The sequence below is a fragment of the Lucilia sericata genome, unplaced genomic scaffold, assembly GCF_015586225.1.
Source record: "Lucilia sericata isolate MDLA Ls3-8-SP2 unplaced genomic scaffold, ASM1558622v1 Contig001502F_arrow, whole genome shotgun sequence".
In the NCBI taxonomy this organism is placed as follows: domain Eukaryota; kingdom Metazoa; phylum Arthropoda; class Insecta; order Diptera; family Calliphoridae; genus Lucilia; species Lucilia sericata.
The window spans coordinates 52228-74296 of record NW_023995429.1 but is presented as its reverse complement, the minus strand read 5'-3'; the positions used below and the strand labels follow the sequence as shown (position 1 = coordinate 74296).

Genomic DNA, 22069 nt, shown 5'->3' with positions numbered 1-22069 from the left:
TATAGTCTAGTCTATAGTCTAGTCTATAGTCTAGTCTATAGTCTAGTCTATAGTCTAGTCTATAGTCTAGTCTATAGTCTAGTCTATAGTCTAGTCTATAGTCTAGTCTATAGTCTAGTCTATAGTCTAGTCTATAGTCTAGTCTATAGTCTAGTCTATAGTCTAGTCTATAGTCTAGTCTATAGTCTAGTCTATAGTCTAGTCTATAGTCTAGTCTATAGTCTAGTCTATAGTCTAGTCTATAGTCTAGTCTATAGTCTAGTCTATAGTCTAGTCTATAGTCTAGTCTATAGTCTAGTCTATAGTCTAGTCTATAGTCTAGTCTATAGTCTAGTCTATAGTCTAGTCTATAGTCTAGTCTATAGTCTAGTCTATAGTCTATCATAGTCTAGTCTATAGTCTAGTCTATAGTCTAGTCTATAGTCTAGTCTATAGTCTAGTCTATAGTCTAGTCTATAGTCTAGTCTATAGTCTAGTCTATAGTCTAGTCTAGTCTAGTCTATAGTCTAGTCTATAGTCTAGTCTATAGTCTAGTCTATAGTCTAGTCTAGTCTATAGTCTAGTCTATAGTCTAGTCTATAGTCTAGTCTATAGTCTAGTCTATAGTCTAGTCTATAGTCTAGTCTATAGTCTAGTCTATAGTCTAGTCTATAGTCTAGTCTATAGTCTAGTCTAGTCTATAGTCTAGCCTATAGTCTAGCCTATAGTCTAGTCTATAGTCTAAGTCTAGTCTATAGTCTAGTCTATAGTTAGTCTATAGTCTAGTCTATAGTCTAGTCTATAGTAGTATATTCGAGACCCATTCTTCTGGCACGATTGCAATAGTACAGTGTTCCGTTATGACTGATACCAGCATTTCTCAGCTGTTCCCTGCGAAAGCTTAATAGTAAGGCTTGATCTGGGAGCATCATATAGGATGCCAAATTGACCTCGAATTGAGACAGGTGGTTTCACTGAACCATCTGATTTGAGCCATTTCATATAGTTCATTCTGAACCAGTAGCTTACAGTTAGTAAGAGAGATGCCAGTAGTCCAGTCTATAGTCTCGTCATCAAGTTTGTGAAAATATCGTTTCATTTTTTACGAACATTTTTTTTCCAGTTAGAAAGAAAATTTAACAATACTTTTTTAGACCCATTTCCAGCTAACAAACTAATTAAGTAGATTTTATTTTTGGTATATATACACAGACAACAGATCCCCGAGAAAAAATAGCAGATCGTTTTAGCGACTTCTCAGCTAAGTTTCCAAAATTTTCCCAAAACAGGTCACATAAACCTGTTTGGAACTTTTGGCTGAGTGGGTAAATAAAAGACAATCTACTCACCCTTGGGTAATTCGTAGATTTCTTCATTATCATCGTCGTCGTCAACATCACCAAATGGATTTTTACTGGTTCAACTAATTTTTTTCTAGTACTAGTAGTGATATTTTGAATTTTATCATCGTTTAATTGATCTTTACCTAATTTTGTTTTATTCGATTCTTCGTCCACTTCTGATGATGCTGATGTTGCTGTTACCGATGTGGTATTGCCATTAGTTGTTGTCGTCGTTGTTGTTGTGGTGGTGGTTTTGGCATCAATAACTGTATTGGCATTACCATTTGCCTTATCATTACCATTCATTTGTTCGGTTTTTTTCACTTCCGTTACCTCGGTTGTTGTTACTTTTATAGCTGCTGCTTCTGCATGTTCATATCCACATCCTCTTTGGTTGCTGAACTCGTTGTGTTGCTGTAGTAGTTGTTGTCTCGGTAGTGAGCTTTTCGATCTTGGCAGAAGTTTCTTCGACTTCTTTTGTAGCAGTATTGGCATTGGGACTATTTAATTGTGCGGTTTCCTTTTCCATTTCCTTTTCCGTTTTCCTTGGTGGCTACTGTAGCTGTTGTGGTGGTTATCGTTGAACTGGCGCTTTCCCTATTGAAGTGGCATCATTTACTAAATTACCGAAGTCGTACTACTTGTTTCCATTTATTCATGCCACTAAATGATGGGCCACCACCTCTCAATAGTTCAGCGGACAATTCTGGTGTTGGAGAAACATTATCAAGTCTAGATTCTTGTTGTAGAAGAAGAACTCGGTGATGGTTGCTATGTTTTGTATGTATTGTTGTGTTTGGTTTTTGTTTTTGTTTTGTATATTTTTCATTTTTGATCATTTTTTTGTTTTTGATAAATTTGACATGATATTGCATATTGGTGCATGTTATGTTTAGAGTTTTTTGTTTTTTTTTTAGAAATATTTTGTTCATATTGTTATGTTGGTTAAATAGAATTATTATTATTTTGTTTCAACATTCCAATAATAACAAAAAATTATAATAATTAAAGTAAAGAAAGTAACAAAATTTACAAATAAAAAATTTCAAATCCAACCAAAAAAACAACACGAATTTTTGTAAAATAAAAAAAATTGAAAAAAAAGAGAAAAAAGAAAGAACAAAAAATATATAGAAACTCAGCTCATGCATTGTTAAAAAAAAGAAATTGTATTTTGTTTTCGGCTTAAAAACTAAATTAAAATTTGATTTTGTATTCATGCATTTTGCAAATGATAAAAATAGAGAAAACCTCTTTAAAATACATCCAAACAAATCTAAAGTTTTTATTTAATAATAAACCTTATGAGGTGCGCAGAATATAAAAGCTTTGTATCATATCTAGTCTATAGTTTAGTCTGTAGACTAGTCCATAATCTAGTCTATAGTTTAGTATATAGTCTAGTCTATAGTCTAGTCTATAATCTAGTTAATATAGTTTAGTCTATAGCTTAGTCTATAGTTTAGTCTATAGTTTAGTCTACAGTTTAGTCTATAGTTTAGTCTATAGTCTAGTCTATAGTCTAGTCTATAGTCTAGTCTATAGTTTAGTCTATATTTTAGTCTATAGTCCAGTCTATAGTCTAGTCTCTAGTCTAGTCTATAGTCTAGTCTAGTCTAGTCTATAGTCTAGTCTATAGTCTAGTCTATAGTCTAGTCTATAGTCTAGTCTATAATCTAGACTATAGTCTAGTCTATAGTCTAGTCTATAGTCTAGTCTATAGTCTAGTCTATAGTCTAGTCTATAGTCTAGTCTATAGTCTAGTCTATAGTCTAGTCTATAGTCTAGTCTATAGTCTAGTCTATAGTCTAGTCTATAGTCTAGTCTATAGTCTAGTCTATAGTTTAGTCTATAGTCTAGTCTATAGTCTAGTCTATAGTCTAGTCTATAGTCTAGTCTATAGTCTAGTCTATAGTCTAGTCTATAGTCTAGTCTATAGTCTAGTCTATAGTCTAGTCTATAGTCTAGTCTATAGTCTAGTCTATAGTCTAGTCTATAGTCTAGTCTATAGTCTAGACTATAGTCTAGTCTATAGTCTAGTCTATAGTCTAGTCTATAGTCTAGTCTATAGTCTAGTCTATAGTCTAGTCTATAGTCTAGACTATAGTCTAGTCTATAGTCTAGTCTATAGTCTAGTCTATAGTCTAGTCTATAGTCTAGTCTATAGTCTAGCCTATAGTCTAGTCTATAGTCTAGTCTATAGTCTAGCCTATAGTCTAGCCTATAGTCTAGTCTATAGTCTAGCCTATAGTCTAGCCTATAGTCTAGTCTATAGTTTAGTGATAATCTAGACTATAGTCTAGTCTATCTAGTCTATAGTCTAGTCTATAGTCTAGTCTATAGTCTAGTCTATAGTCTAGTCTATAGTCTAGTCTATAGTCTAGTCTATAGTCTAGTCTATAGTCTAGTCTATAGTCTAGTCTATAGTCTAGTCTATAGTCTAGTCTATAGTCTAGTCTATAGTCTAGTCTATAGTCTAGTCTATAGTCTAGTCTAGTCTATAGTCTAGTCTAGTCTATAGTCTAGTCTATAGTCTAGTCTATAGTCTAGTGTATAGTCTAGTGTATAGTCTAGTCTATAGTCTAGTCTATAGTCTAGTCTATAGTCAGTCTATAGTCTAGTCTATAGTCTAGTCTACAGTCTAGTCTATAGTCTAGTCTATAGTCTAGTCTATAGTCTAGTCTATAGTCTAGTCTATAGTCTAGTCTATAGTCTAGCTAGTCTATAGTCTAGTCTATAGTCTAGTCTAGTCTATAGTCTAGTCTATAGTCTAGTCTATAGTCTAGTCTATAGTCTAGTCTATAGTCTAGTCTATAGTCTAGTCTATAGTCTAGTCTATAGTCTAGTCTATAGTCTAGTCTATAGTCTAGTCTATAGTCTAGTCTATAGTCTAGTCTATAGTCTAGTCTATAGTCTAGTCTATAGTCTAGTCTATAGTCTAGTCTATAGTCTAGTCTATAGCCTAGTCTATAGTCTAGTCTATAGTCTAGTCTATAGTCTAGTCTATAGTCTAGTCTATAGTCTAGTCTAGTCTATAGTCTAGTCTAGTCTATAGTCTAGTCTAGTCTATAGTCTAGTCTAGTCTATAGTCTAGTCTAGTCTAGTCTATAGTCTAGTCTAGTCTATAGTCTAGTCTAGTCTAGTCTAGTCTATAGTCTAGTCTATAGTCTAGTCTATAGTCTAGTCTATAGTCTAGTCTATAGTCTAGTCTATAGTCTAGTCTATAGTCTAGTCTAGTCTATGGTCTAGTCTATAGTCTAGTCTATAGTTAGTCTATAGTCTAGTCTATAGTCTAGTCTATAGTCTAGTCTATAGTCTAGTCTATAGTCTAGTCTATAGTCTAGTCTATGGTCTAGTCTATAGTCTAGTCTATAGTCTAGTCTATAGTCTAGTCTATAGTCTAGTCTATAGTCTAGTCTATAGTCTAGTCTATAGTCTAGTCTATAGTCTAGTCTATGGTCTAGTCTATAGTCTAGTCTATAGTCTAGTCTAGTCTAGTCTATAGTCTAGTCTATAGTCTAGTCTATAGTCTAGTCTATAGTCTAGTCTATAGTCTAGTCTATAGTCTAGTCTATAGTCTAGTCTATAGTCTAGTCTATAGTCTAGTCTATAGTCTAGTCTATAGTCTAGTCTATAGTCTAGTCTATAGTCTAGTCTATAGTCTAGTCTATAGTCTAGTCTATAGTCTAGTCTATAGTCTAGTCTATAGTCTAGTCTATAGTCTAGTCTATAGTCTAGTCTATAGTCTAGTCTATAGTCTAGTCTATAGTCTAGTCTATAGTCTAGTCTATAGTCTAGTCTATAGTCTAGTCTATAGTCTAGTCTATAGTCTAGTCTATAGTCTAGTCTATAGTCTAGTCTATAGTCTAGTCTATAGTCTAGTCTATAGTCTAGTCTATAGTCTAGTCTATAGTCTAGTCTATAGTCTAGTCTATAGTCTAGTCTATAGTCTAGTCTATAGTCTAGTCTACAGTCTAGTCTATAGTCTAGTCTATAGTCTAGTCTATAGTCTAGTCTATAGTCTAGTCTATAGTCTAGTCTATAGTCTAGTCTATAGTCTAGTCTATAGTCTAGTCTATAGTCTAGTCTATAGTCTAGTCTATAGTCTAGTCTATAGTCTATAAGTCTAGTATAGTCTAGTCTATAGTATAGTATAGTCTAGTCTATAGTCTAGTCTATAGTCTAGTCTATAGTCTATAGTCTAGTCTATAGTCTAGTCTATAGTCTAGTATAGTCTAGTCTATAGTCTAGTCTATAGTCTAGTCTATAGTCTAGTCTATAGTCTAGTCTATAGTCTAGTCTATAGTCTAGTCTATAGTCTAGTCTATAGTCTAGTCTATAGTCTAGTCTATAGTCTAGTCTATAGTCTATAGTCTAGTCTATAGTCTAGTCTATAGTCTAGTCTATAGTCTAGTCTATAGTCTAGTCTATAGTCTAGTCTATAGTCTAGTCTATAGTCTAGTCTATAGTCTAGTCTATAGTCTAGTCTATAGTCTAGTCTATAGTCTAGTCTATAGTCTAGTCTATAGTCTAGTCTATAGTCTAGTCTATAGTCTAGTCTATAGTCTAGTCTATAGTCTAGTCTATAGTCTAGTCTATAGTCTAGTCTATAGTCTAGTCTATAGTCTAGTCTATAGTCTAGTCTATAGTAGTCTATAGTCTAGTCTATAGTCTAGTCTATAGTCTAGTCTATAGTCTAGTCTATAGTCTAGTCTATAGTCTAGTCTATAGTCTAGTCTATAGTCTAGTCTATAGTCTAGTCTATAGTCTAGTCTATAGTCTAGTCTATAGTCTAGTCTATAGTCTAGTCTATAGTCTAGTCTATAGTCTAGTCTATAGTCTAGTCTATAGTCTAGTCTATAGTCTAGTCTATAGTCTAGTCTATAGTCTAGTCTATAGTCTAGTCTATAGTCTAGTCTATAGTCTAGTCTATAGTCTAGTCTATAGTCTAGTCTATAGTCTAGTCTATAGTCTAGTCTATAGTCTAGTCTATAGTCTAGTCTATAGTCTAGTCTATAGTCTAGTCTATAGTCTAGTCTATAGTCTAGTCTATAGTCTAGTCTATAGTCTAGTCTAGTCTATAGTCTAGTCTATAGTCTAGTCTAGTCTATAGTCTAGTCTAGTCTATAGTCTAGTCTAGTCTATAGTCTAGTCTATAGTCTAGTCTATAGTCTAGTCTAGTCTATGGTCTAGTCTATAGTCTAGTCTATAGTCTAGTCTATAGTCTAGTCTATAGTCTAGTCTATAGTCTAGTCTATAGTCTAGTCTATAGTCTAGTCTATAGTCTAGTCTATAGTCTAGTCTATAGTCTACTAGTCTATAGTCTAGTCTATAGTCTAGTCTATAGTCTAGTCTATAGTCTAGTCTATAGTCTAGTCTATAGTCTAGTCTATAGTCTAGTCTATAGTCTAGTCTATAGTCTAGTCTATAGTCTAGTCTATAGTCTAGTCTATAGTCTAGTCTATAGTCTAGTCTATAGTCTAGTCTATAGTCTAGTCTATAGTCTAGTCTATAGTCTAGTCTATAGTCTAGTCTATAGTCTAGTCTATAGTCTAGTCTATAGTCTAGTCTATAGTCTAGTCTATAGTCTAGTCTATAGTCTAGTCTATAGTCTAGTCTATAGTCTAGTCTATAGTCTAGTCTATAGTCTAGTCTATAGTCTAGTCTATAGTCTAGTCTATAGTCTAGTCTATAGTCTAGTCTATAGTCTAGTCTATAGTCTAGTCTATAGTCTAGTCTATAGTCTAGTCTATAGTCTAGTCTATAGTCTAGTCTATAGTCTAGTCTATAGTCTAGTCTATAGTCTAGTCTATAGTCTAGTCTATAGTCTAGTCTATAGTCTATAGTCTAGTCTAAGTCTAGTCTACAATCTAGTCTATAGTCTAGTTATAGTCTAGTTATAGTCTAGTTATAGTCTAGTAATAGTCTAGTTATAGTCTAGTTATAGTCTAGTCTATAGTCTAGTCGAAAGTCTAGTCTACAATCTAGTCTATAGTCTAGTTATAGTCTAGTTATAGTCTAGTTATAGTCTAGTCTATAGTCTAGTCTAGCCTAGTCTATAGTCTAGTCTGTAGCCTAGTTTATCTAGTCTGTAGTCTAGTCTATAGTATAGTCTATAGTCTAGTCTATAGTCAAGTCTATAGTTGAGTCTATAGCTTATTATGTAGTCCATTCTATAGTTTAGTCAATAGTCTTGTCTATAGTCTTGTCTATAGTCTAGTCTATAGTCTAATCAATAGTCTAGTCTATAGCCTAGTCTATAGTCTAGTTTATAGTATAGTCTGTAGTCTAGTCTATTATCTATCTTTAGTCTAGTCTATAGTCGACATTTAAAATTTCCCTAACTTTTGTAGTTTAAAACTTTGAAGAAAAGGAATCTGTTGCAGTCTTTTTTTTAATATTAAATTTTGTTAATTTTCCCAAAAGACATTTGCCTCTATTTGCCTCCAAACAAAAACCCATAAACTACCACAAAATTAGTTTATAAGAATTTTTTTTATAAAAGATATGAACTTTAAATGAAAAAAATTTATTATTTTTATACAACTATTACTGCTACGTACATGATTTATAGGTATTTTTATGCATATATACGTATGTATGTATGTACTAATATTAATTATTATCTACATCTGTTTTTGGTTTTTTAGACATTTGGTATGTATTTTAAATCGGTTAATATGTATGTTTATAGCTACTAAAGAAATATATGAATAAATATTTTTAAATTGCCAAAACTAATAAAGAAAAAAATATACAAAATTTATAGGAGAAAGAGAAAAGATTTTTGAGATACACACATAGAATAGAATATAAGGGATAGCAGCAAGTAATGTTATTATATATTTTTAAATTTTTACAAAATTGCTATTAGAAATAAGAAATTTCATTTTGAAATTTAAGAATTTCATTGGGTGCATTCGAAATTGGAAATTTTCTATTCAAATTGAAAAAAAATGAAAAATTTTGAAATAATTGATTCCATTTTGATTTGATTCAATCAATTGTCGTTATCCCTTAATCAAGACAACCAATTTTTTTAAATTAAAATCACCGACAAAATAATAATATTTTATACAAGAATTTAAAAATCATTACCGTTATGTTGCGATTATTATTTGTGAATAAATATTAACTAAATGATTGAATAAAATATTGCATATATAGTAATATTATTATAATAATAATTATAACTGTAAAATAAAACTTAAAAAGCGAAAAATTAATAAATAAAAACAATATGAATGTTTTAAATTAAAAGATTTATGAATCTTCTATTTAAGCAGTTTTGAGCAATTTAAAAATAAATAAAAGGAATAAAGAAAAAAAAGCGAAAAAATATAAAGAAAACAAAATCAAATTTTAAATATTACAAAAACAAAATTATATTAAATTTAACTAAAGAAACAATGTTAATTTCAAATCAAATCGTACAAAAACAAAAAGGAATTTTGTTGTAACAATTTTGTGGTAAAAATGTAAAAAAGTTAAGACAAGTTATGGGCTACTTACGATTAGCAGAACCATTAGTATTTTGATATTGATTGTTGCTGTTGGTAATATTGGCATTATTCATTTGTTTAACTGGTGACTGTACAGGACTGGCAGATTTAATGGCGTTCACTTTAACATTAAAAAATAATACAAAATAATTTAAATGTAATTTTTTTTTAAGATATAAACAAATTTTCGAAATACCTGTTGCTTTTCTAAGAGTATTTGAGCCGCGTTGTGATTCTGTTGCCAATTTATCAACAATAGCCTCTAATTCCGAGTAAATCTGTTAAATATACATAATAATTAACAAAGTTTTTTTTTATCCTTTCATTTTCACTAACCTTGGCTGTTTCATTGTGGAAAACTTGTTCTGTTGCGAATAGAGTTTGTAAATTGGTTACCAAAAACAATATTCTTGACTCATATAGAGCTGGAAGTTCATCGTGTAGTTCCGTATTCAATAGTTCATATGTACGACGTGCTTCTTCCAATTGTTCACGTCCTTTGGTTAATTTAACATCATCTTTACGTTTATTGGCATTGGCTTGTAGACTTTGGAACGAATGACGTTGACCATCGTAATCGATCAGTTTTCTATTGCGTTTTTCAACTTTTTTCTGAAATGTGCAAGAAAATTAAAAATGATTGAAATTTCTATTCTATTTCTATATAAGACTATAGACTATAGAGTAGACCATAGACTAGACCATAAACTAGACTATAGACTAGATTATAGACTAGGCTATAGACTAGACTATTAACTATACCATAAACTAGACTATAGACTAGACTATAGACTAGACTATAGACTAGACTATAGACTAGACTATACTAGACTATAGACTAGACTATAGACTAGACAATAGACTAGACTATAGACTAGACTATAGACTAGACTATAGACTAGACTATAGACTAGACTATAGACTAGACTATAGACTAGACTAAGACTAGACTATAGACTAGACTATAGACTAGACTATAGACTAGACTATAGACTAGACTATAGACTAGACTATAGACTAGACTATAGACTAGACTATAGACTAGACTATAGACTAGACTATAGACTAGACTATAGACTAGACTATAGACTAGACTATAGACTAGACTATAGACTAGACTATAGACTAGACTATAGACTAGACTATAGACTAGACTATAGACTAGACTATAGACTAGACTATAGACTAGACTATAGACTAGACTAGACTAGACTGACTTAGACTAGACTATAGATTAGACTATAGACTAGACTATAGACTAGACTATAGACTAGACTATAGACTAGACTATAGACTAGACTATAGACTAGACTATAGACTAGACTATAGACTAGACTATAGACTAGACTATAGACTAGACTATAGACTAGACTATAGACTAGACTATAGACTAGACTATAGACTAGACATAGACTACTATAGACTAGACTATAGACTAGACTATAGACTAGACTATAGACTAGACTATAGACTAGACTATAGACTAGACTATAGACTAGACTATAGACTAGACTATAGACTAGACTATAGACTAGACTATAGACTAGACTATAGACTAGACTATAGACTAGACTATAGACTAGACTATAGACTAGACTATAGACTAGACTATAGACTAGACTATAGACTAGACTATAGACTAGACTATAGACTAGACTATAGACTAGACTATAGACTAGACTATAGACTAGACTATAGACTAGACTATAGACTAGACTATAGACTAGACTATAGACTAGACTATAGACTAGACTATAGACTAGACTATAGACTAGACTATAGACTAGACTATAGACTAGACTATAGACTAGACTATAGACTAGACTATAGACTAGACTATAGACTAGACTATAGACTAGACTTAGACTAGACTATAGACTAGACTAAAGACTAGACTATAGACTAGACTATAGACTAGACTATAGACTAGACTATAGACTAGACTATAGACTAGACTATAGACTAGACTATAGACTAGACTATAGACTAGACTATAGACTAGACTATAGACTAGACTATAGACTAGACTATAGATTAGACTATAGACTAGACTATAGACTAGACTATAGACTAGACTATAGACTAGACTATAGACTAGACTATAGACTAGACTATAGACTAGACTAGACTATAGACTAGACTATAGACTAGACTATAGACTAGACTAGACTATAGACTAGACTAGACTATAGACTAGACTATAGACTAGACTAGACTATAGACTAGACTAGACTAGACTAGACTATAGACTAGACTAGACTATAGACTAGACTAGACTATAGACTAGACTAGACTATAGACTAGACTAGACTATAGACTAGACTAGACTATAGACTAGACTAGACTATAGACTAGACTAGACTAGACTAGACTAGACTAGACTAGACTAGACTAGACTAGACTAGACTAGACTATAGACTAGACTAGACTATAGACTAGACTAGACTATAGACTAGACTAGACTATAGACTAGACTAGACTAGACTAGACTATAGACTAGACTATAGACTAGACTAGACTATAGACTAGACTAGACTAGACTATAGACTATAGACTATAGACTATAGACTATAGACTATAGACTAGACTAGACTATAGACTAGACTAGACTAGACTAGACTAGACTAGACTAGACTAGACTATAGACTAGACTAGACTATAGACTAGACTAGACTATAGACTAGACTATAGACTAGACTATAGACTAGACTATAGACTAGACTATAGACTAGACTATAGACTAGACTATAGACTAGACTATAGACTAGACTATAGACCAGACTATAGACTAGACTATAGACTAGACTATAGACTAGACTATAGACTAGACTATAGACTAGACTATAGACTAGACTATAGACTAGACTATAGACTAGACTATAGACTAGACTATAGACTAGACTATAGACTAGACTATAGACTAGACTATAGACTAGACTATAGACTAGACTATAGACTAGACTATAGACTAGACTATAGACTAGACTATAGACTAGACTATAGACTAGACTATAGACTAGACAATAGACTAGACTATAGACTAGACAATAGACTAGACTATAGACTAGACTATAGACTAGACTATAGACTAGACAATAGACTAGACTATAGACTAGACTATAGACTAGACTATAGACTAGACTATAGCCTAGACTATAGACTAGACTATAGACTATAGACTAGACTATAGACTAGACTATAGACTAGACAATAGACTAGACTATAGACTAGACAATAGACTAGACTATAGACTAGACTATAGACTAGACTATAGACTAGACTATAGACTAGACTATAGACTAGACTATAGACTAGACTATAGACTAGACTATAGACTAGACTATTGACTAGACTATAGACTAGACTATAGACTAGACTATTGACTAGACTATAGACTAGACTATTGACTAGACTATAGACTAGACTATTGACTAGACTATAGACTAGACTAGACTAGACTAGACTATAGACTAGACTATAGACTAGACTATAGACTAGACTATAGACTAGACTATAGACTAGACTATAGACTAGACTATAGACTAGACTATAGACTAGACTATAGACTAGACTATAGACTAGACAATGACTAGACTATAGACTAGACTATAGACTAGACTATAGACTAGACTATAGACTAGACTATAGACTAGACTATAGACTAGACTATAGACTAGACTATAGACTAGACTATAGACTAGACTATAGACTAGACTATAGACTAGACTATAGACTAGACTATAGACTAGACTATAGACTAGACTATAGACTATAGACTAGACTATAGACTAGACTATAGACTAGACTATAGACTAGACTATAGACTAGACTATAGACTAGACTATAGACTAGACTATAGACTAGACTATAGACTAGACTATAGACTAGACTATAGACTATAGACTAGACTATAGAAGACTATAGACTAGACTATAGACTAGACTATAGACTAGACTAAACTAGACTATAGACTAGACTATAGACTAGACTATAGACTAGACTATAGACTAGACTATAGACTAGACTATAGACTGGACTATAGACTAGACTATAGACTAGACTTACAACTAAACTAAGACTATGGACTAAGCTATAGTTATATTTGTAACTAGAATATAGACTAGACTATAGAATAGAGTCTATTCAATAGACTAGAGAGTATACTATAGAATACACTATAGACTAGACTATAGACAAGACTATAGGGTAGACTATAGACTAGACTGTAGACCACACTGTAGACTAGACTATTAAAAATATTAATCATTTACACTACCAACCTTCATTTCTGGAAATTGTCCTGTATAAGTATTTAATGGTATCAATACTTGATCTGCCAATTTGTGAGCAAAATCTTGCCATAATGATTCTGAAGATTGAGCTTGGGCTTGTAAGGCATCATAACCACTCCATTGAGGTTCATAGATTTCCGCTATGGCATCCATTAATGATTTGGATGCGGTTTGTGCAGCTAAAGAAACAATTTGCAAAATTATACATAAATTTATTAAATAATAAAGAAAACTTTTACCTCTTATACATCTAATATATATTGAATTCTTTTTGTAATCTATTGGCATTTTGTTGTTGTCGATTGAAATTATTTAAATGATCATCAAAAATTCATCTGCAGTCCGATCAACTTTACCCAAATTTTGTAAAATCTGCAAAAAGTTTAATAAAAAAAAACGAGAATAATAAATTAATTTGAATCTTTAGCAAAGAAAGTTTGTTTAAATTTTTATTTAATAAAGCAATAATAATGACATTTTGGCATTCGTTTTTTGGTACAAAATTTGCTTTTATCTCTTTTTTTATTATTATTAGTTTTAATTCTATTTTGTACTATTTTAACAAAAAACACTGGCTTTTTTCTGTTAAGAATTAGAAATGTGTGTAGTTTTCTGTAGTTTCTGCTGTGCTAAATATAAAAACAAATAATAAATTGTTAAATAAATATACATACATATACACAGACATGTATGTATATTTCCGACAGACAGTCATAGAAAATACTAATACAATTTAGTACAGGCTGCAAATAGTTGAATATCAAATTGACTAAAATTGTCTCAGCGATTCTTTTTCGGGAGAAATAGAACAAATTTTGAATGAAAATTGGCAAAAAGACATTATTGTTACTTTTAAAACTTTCATAATTGTTGGTTAATAAACTATTTATAATTAAACTAAAGTGGCCTAAACTCTTAAAGTGAAGTGTGTTTCCCTTGTTAAAATAGAGTTTCTGATAAGATTTAAATCAAAAATTTCCCCCATACATAAATCAACTATAAACTATTTTAGCTTATCTTTAAGGTTAATATTAAACTACTGTTTACCTTACCGGTAAACAACTAGTCACGGCTATTGTAATGTCAATAACCAAGTCTAATCTAGTATATAGTTCAGTCTACAGTCTATAGTTTAGTCTATAGTCTAGTCTATAGTCTAGTCTATAGTCTAGTCTATAGTCTAGTCTATAGTCTAGTCTATAGTCTATAGTCTAGTCTATAGTCCAGTCTATAGTCTAGTCTATAGTCCAGTCTATAGTCAGTCTATAGTCCAGTCTATAGTCTAGTCTATAGTCTAGTCTATAGTCCAGTCTATAGTCTAGTCTATAGTCTAGTCTATAGTCTAGTCTATAGTCTAGTCTATAGTCTAGTCTATAGTCTAGTCTATAGTCTAGTCTATAGTCTAGTCTATAGTCTAGTCTATAGTCTAGTCTATAGTCTAGTCTATAGTCTAGTCTATAGTCTAGTCTATAGTCTAGTCTATAGTCTAGTCTATAGTCTAGTCTATAGTCTAGTCTCTAGTCTAGTCTAGTCTATAGTCTATAGTCTAGTCTAGTCTTAGTCTAGTCTATAGTCTAGTCTTATAGTCTAGTCTATAGTCTAGTCTAGTGTAGTCTATAGTCTAGTCTATAGTCTAGTCTATACTCTAGTCTATAGTCTAGTCTATACTCTAGTCTATAGTCTAGCCTATAGTCTAGTCTATAGATTAGTCTATAGTCTAGTCTATAGTGTAGTCTATAGTCTAGTCTATAGTCTAGTCTATAGTCTAGTCTATAGTCTAGTCTATAGTGTAGTCTATAGTGTAGTCTATAGTCTAGTCTATAGTCTAGTCTATAGTCTAGTCTATAGTCTAGTCTATAGTCTAGTCTATAGTCTAGTCTATAGTCTAGTCTATAGTCTAGTCTATAGTCTAGTCTATAGTCTAGTCTATAGTCTAGTCTATAGTCTAGTCTATAGTCTAGTCTATAGTCTAGTCTATAGTCTAGTCTATAGTCTAGTCTATAGTCTAGTCTATAGTCTAGTCTATAGTCTAGTCTATAGTCTAGTCTATAGTCTAGTCTATAGTCTAGTCTATAGTCTAGTCTATAGTCTAGTCTATAGTCTAGTCTATAGTCTAGTCTATAGTCTAGTCTATAGTCTAGTCTATAGTCTAGTCTATAGTCTAGTCTATAGTCTAGTCTATAGTCTAGTCTATAGTGTCTATAGTGTAGTCTATAGTCTAGTCTATAGTCTAGTCTATAGTCTAGTCTATAGTGTAGTCTATAGTCTAGTCTATAGTCTAGTCTATAGTCTAGTCTATAGTCTAGTCTATAGTCTAGTCTATAGTCTAGTCTATAGTCTAGTCTATAGTACCTAATCTAGTTCAGACTATAATCAAGTGTATAGTTAAGACTGCAATTCAGTCTATAGTTAAGACTGCAATTCAGTATATAGTCAGGATTATAGTCCAATCTAAAGACAAGCTTAGAGTCTAGTTTATATTTCTCTTTTTCTCTGAAAAACATTTGAAAAAAATAAAATTTTGCAAAAAATTTCAATTTGTTGAAAGTAGTAAATTATTTGTAACGTTTATTAATTTATAAAAAAAAACCTCTTACGCATTTCAGCATATATGAACGAATATTAAAGATAAGATTAGAGTATGTATTAATTATCATGATATGATTAGCATATTTGTTTTAAATGAATACGTAAATAAAAGATGTCCACAATGTTGTCTCAAAGTACACAGATATCTAGTAAAGGCTCTTAATAATACTTTTTTTAGCAAAAAAATAAAAAAACTTAATAAGAAATAAGATAAAATGTAAAAAAGAAAGAAATCTTTTAAAAAGCACCACGTGCTGAATGTCATTTTTACATTATTATGAACGGAAATCTATTCATTCTACGCTTATGACGAAGGTGGAAATGTCATTATGAAGAAAAAACACATATGACCTGGTTGTAAAACTAAGAATGAATAAATATATGAGAAAAAAATGATGTAAAAACTAAACTATTACAAGGTTGTTAACGAGTAGATGTATTTGTAAATATAAATGAAATGTGGCTGCTGGTATAGCCACCCACTTTAAGCGGTTATATATTAAACATTTTAAAATCTGTTGTGTAGGAGGTAAAACCCCTCAATCCTTTTGCTGTAAGCTGTTTACATAAAAGGATCTTTTTTATTTTGTCATGTACTAAAGTGGAAAATTAACATAAAAAGGTACAGAGTGCGCCGATAAAAGGTGTGAATATCTAAAATAGATTTTCCTCAATTCTGTAGTCAAGACTATAGCCTAGTCTACAGTGAAGACTATAGTCTAGTCTATAGTCAAAATTATAGACTAGTCAATAGTAAAGATTAAAGTCGAGTTTGGTCTATAGTCAAGACTATAATCTGGTCTATAGTCAAGACTATAATCTGGTCTATAGTCAAGACTATAGTCTGGACTATAGTCAAGACTATAGTCTGGTCTATAGTCAAGACTATAGTCTGGTCTATAGTCTAGACTATAGTCTGGTCTATAGTCAAGACTATAGTCTGGTCTATAGTCAAGACTAAAGTCTGATCTATAGTCAAGACTAAAGTCTGATCTATTATCAAGACTACAGTCTGGTCTATTATCAAGACTATAGTCTGGTCTATAGTCAAGACTATAGTCTAATCTATAGTCAACAATATAGTCTGGTCTATAGTCAACACTATAGTCTGGTCTATAGTCAAGACTATAATCTGGTCTATAGTCAAGACTATAGTCTGGTCTATAGTCTAGACTATAGTCTGGTCTATAGTCTAGACTATAGACTGGTCTATAGTCTAGAGTATAGTCTGGTCTATAGTCCGGTCTATAGTCAAGACTAAAGTCTGATCTATTAGTTTTCAGTAGGCTACACTATAGTCAAGACTATAGTCTGGTCTATAGTCAAGACTATAGTAAGGTCTATAGTCAAGACTATAGTAAGGTCTATAGTCAACACTATAGTCTGGACTATAGTCAAGACATTCTATTGACCAGTCAATAGACAAGACAATAGTTCAGTCTATAGTAAACACTATAGTATGGTCTATAGTCAAGACTATAGTCTGGTCTATAGTCAAGACTATAGTGTAGCCTACTGAAAACTATTGACCAGTCAATATACATATAAGACAATAATAGTTCAGTGTATAGTCAATACTATAGTTAGGACTAATCTGTAGTCAAGACTATATATAGTTCTATCTATGTTCAAAACTATAGTCTATTCTAGGAACTAGGGATTACAATCAGTTCTAATACGATTTCTTTACAAATGTTGACTTTAATGTTATTAATAATTATTTTGCTAAAATAACACATCTTTTTTAAAGCCTTCAATTTCATAGCTATATTTTTTTAAATAAAGGAAAATCATTTACCGTTTCTGATTCATGGAAAATTAAAGAAGAGTAAATTATATTTGTTTTCCATTTCACAAAAGTAAAACAAAAGAATTGAAAAAAGAAAATTAATTTAACTTTGCTGGAATATGACACAAGTACAAATTAAGTTCCGAACCAAAAAGAAAAAAAAAAAAGATGTGGGTGTATTTGGGTCATACAAAAACAACAAACGTCTCCAAATATTCACATACACAGGCACACGCATACTGCCAAAAAAACAGCAAGTGTGTATTCGGTGGAAAAAACACAAATTTTGTAATATTTAATAAATATCTTGTAACCAAAACAAACAGATCTCTTATTGAGTATTATTTTGTATAATAATATTAAAAAGAAACAAGCAAAACAATATAAAAACAGTGTAAGGAAATCAGTGTAAGGCTCAAAGAGCAAAAAAAAAACCTTTTTGACACGACTTTGTTTATTACTCAAAAATATTTTCCTGGATTTTTGGAATATCTTATTGTACCCTAAATAGAAATTTCATTGCCTTCGCTCCCTGCTGCTTATAGCAGCCAATCACTGATGTAAATATTAGAGTATGAATGATAATACTTGATTGTTCTAAATTTAGATGAAAATAAATGATGAAATACACACTTTTGGCTAAAAATGGTGTTAAGACGTATTGTTTAAAAATTATGAATCGAGAACAATTTCTTGTACTTGTTGTCGTATGCAAACCGCGAATGTAAATAAAAATATTTTTTTTTAGAAGTAATACGCATTACCCTGAAATAAAAAACGATTTTTATATTTACAGCTAAAAAAAATTTGACTCATTATATAGACTAACCTAGTCATAGGTTAAAAAGAGATTAGAATATACTGGAAAATACTTTTAATTGTAGACTGAACTATTGTCTTGACTATAAACTCAACTATAGTTTTACCTATAGACTAGACCATAATCTTGACTATATATTCGACTATAATCTTGACTATAAACTAGACTATAGATTTGATTATAGTTTTGACTACAGACTAAAGTATTGTCTTGAGTTTATAGTTAATAGACTGGAGAATTGTATTGACTATATTCTCTCTATAGCCTTAGCTACAGACTACACAATAGTCCTGAATATAGATTATACTATAGTCTTGACTTTGGACTAGACTTGACAGTAGACTAAACAATAGTCTTAACTATAGATTATAGTAAAGTATTGACTAGACTATGGACTAGAATATAGACTAGACTATAGACTAGACTATAGACTAGACTATAGACTAGACTATAGACTAGACTATAGACTAGACTATAGACTAGACTATAGACTATACTATAGACTAGACTATAGACTAGACTATAGACTAGACTATAGACTAGACTATAGACTAGACTATAGACTAGACTATAGACTAGACTATAGACTAGACTATAGACTAGACTATAGACTAGACTATAGACTAGACTATAGACTAGACTATAGACTAGACTATAGACTAGACTATAGACTAGACTATAGACTAGACTATAGACTAGACTATAGACTAGACTATAGACTAGACTATAGACTAGACTATAGACTAGACTATAGACTAGACTATAGACTAGACTATAGACTAGACTATAGACTAGACTATAGACTAGACTATAGACTAGACTATAGACTAGACTAGACTAGACTATAGACTAGACTATAGACTAGACTATAGACTAGACTATAGACTAGACTATAGACTAGACTATAGACTAGACTATAGACTAGACTATAGACTAGACTATAGACTAGACTATAGACTAGACTATAGACTAGACTATGACTAACTTATAGACTAGACTATAGACTAGACTAATAGACTAGACTATAGACTAGACTATAGACTAGACTATAACTAGACTATAGACTAGACTATAGACTAGACTATAGACTAGACTATAGACCTAGACTATAGACTAGACTATAGACTAGACTATAGACTAGACTATAGACTAGACTATAGACTAGACTATAGACTAGACTATAGACTAGACTATAGACTAACTATAGACTAGACTATAGACTAAGACTATAGACTAGACTATAGACTAGACTAATAGACTAGACTATAGACTAGACTATAGACTAGACTATAGACTAGACTATAGACAACTATAGACTACTATAGACTAGACTCATAGACTAGACTATAGACTAGACTATAGACTAGACTATAGACTAGACTATAGACTAGACTATAGACGAGACTATAGCCTAGACTATAGACTAGACTATAGACTACTATAGACTAGACTATAGACTAGACTATAGACTACGACTAGAGACTAGACTAGACTAGACTATCGATAGCTATAGACTAGACTGAACAGACTAGACTAGACTAAGACTAACTTAGACTATAGACTAGACTATAGACTAGACTATAGACTAGACTATAGACTAGACTATAGACTAGACTATAGACTAGACTATAGACTAGACTAAGACTAGACTATAGACTAGACTATAGACTAGACTATAGACTAGACTATAGACTAGACTATAGACTAGACATAGACTAGACTATAGACTAGACTATAGACTAGACTATAGACTAGACTATAGACTAGACTATAGACTAGACTATAGACTAGACTATAGACTAGACTATAGACTAGACTATAGACTAGACTATAGACTAGACTATAGACTAGACTATAGACTAGGACTATAGACTAGACTATAGACTAGACTATAGACTAGACTATAGGACTAGACTATAGACTAGACTATAGACTAGACTATAGACTAGACTATAGAGACTAGACTATAGACTAGACTATAGACTAGACTATAGACTAGACTATAGACTAGACTATAGACTAGACTATAGACTAGACTATAGACTAGACTATAGACTAGACTATAGACTAGACTAGACTATAGACTAGACTATAGACTAGACTATAGACTAGACTATAGACTAGACTATAGACTAGACTATAGACTAGACTATAGACTAGACTAGACTATAGACTAGACTATAGACTAGACTATAGACTAGACTATAGACTAGACTATAGTATCGACTGTAGACTATAGTCTTGAGTATAGACTAGACTATAGACTGTACTATACATAGTCCATGACTATAGACTGGACTATAGTCATTAATATATACTGGACTATTATTATGACTATAATATAATTTCAAAAGAACTTTAACAAAATGTTGTTCAGTGTAATAGAAAAATTACACTTGTATGTTTTTGAACCACAAGTTTTTTTCTCTTGGTTGGCCTGTGTGCATGTATTGTTTTCCAATTTAAATAAATGTAGATTTGTTGGTGTAAGTGTATAAGTTTGAGCCATTGACTCAATGACAGACCCACTGACTGAGTGAGTGAAATAATAATGAAAAATGAATGAAAGACTGACAGGCAGACACACTGACTGACTGACTGGAAGACTATGAGTGCAGAGTTAGTTGTGTTGCCTACATTCATTCATAAAAATTAAAAGACAAAAGAAGAATCATGCCACCAACATCAAAATAAAAAAAAATATATGAGAAAAGATTTTAAGCCGGTAAAACGGAAAACAATATAAAAATATAAAACAGCCAAAGAAGATACGAAAAAATACACACAGATACATATATTTTTTGTAACTACTTGTAGACTCCTATAGATGACTTAAAATGTTAACGACCCACTAAAAAAGTGAAGAAAATAAAAATAAACAAAAAAAAAGTATTGTAATATGAGAAATAGAAGTTTGTTTTATATAAAAAGACAATATGACTTTAATGAAAAAAATAATTTTAACGGGAAAAATTACATTGTTTATATATATTTTGTTTTTAAACAAAAAGTTGGAAATTTACTCCAGTATTTTCTGTTTTTACAAAATTAAAACTTTTTTTACAGTTTTTTAATTCTAGAAATGTTGTTGTTTATATGCATTTGTTGTTAATTTACTTCAAACAAATTATATACATACATATATAAACAATTATTGTTGTTTAAAATAAAAATTACTTCAACTGACCTTGACTGTATACCATTATTTCAGATCATATGAACGAATGTACAAAAAAAAAAAAAAACATGTGTGTAATTTAAACAGTTTTACTTTTCAAATTAAAAAATAAATAACTAAATCCAAAACCAAAAACAAATTCTAAATTATTTCATTTTGCGGTAAGAAGATAAATAAAACCAAAATTCCAATACGTATGTGTGTCGTACTACTTATTTAAACTTGATTATACGCCTTCATTTTACGAGTTTGTTGTTGTTATATCTGAATTTTTGAATTTGACACTCACGCATTCATTGACAGTTTGTTGTTAAGTAGTTTCTATTTTCTAAATAATTTTTTTATTTCTATATTTCACAAGAATATACATTTGGATTTGTGGTAAGATAAATTGTTTTGAGTAGATATAATGGGTAAAAACTAGACAATTGAAGTAATTCCATGTCAATTCAAATCGGTTAAAATGAAGTCATTACTACAGATCAGTATATAGTTAAGACTATAATCTAATATATGGTCAAGACTATCAATACAGTCGAGTCTACATTCAAGATTACAATAACCCAGGCAATAGTCT

At 31.1% G+C, this 22069-nt stretch overlaps 1 protein-coding gene across 1 annotated transcript; it reads right to left on the bottom strand.

The window, feature by feature from the left end:
* Positions 1 to 1945: 1945 nt before the first annotated feature.
* LOC119611642 (amphiphysin) lies at positions 1946 to 13295 on the bottom strand (the record flags this gene model as incomplete). The annotated part of the gene is made up of 5 exons (XM_037967289.1): positions 1946 to 2028; positions 8835 to 8945; positions 9021 to 9102; positions 9161 to 9436; positions 13105 to 13295. Coding segments are annotated over 5 exons (743 nt in total), but the record flags the coding sequence as incomplete, so codon positions are not given.
* Positions 13296 to 22069: the final 8774 nt, after the last annotated feature.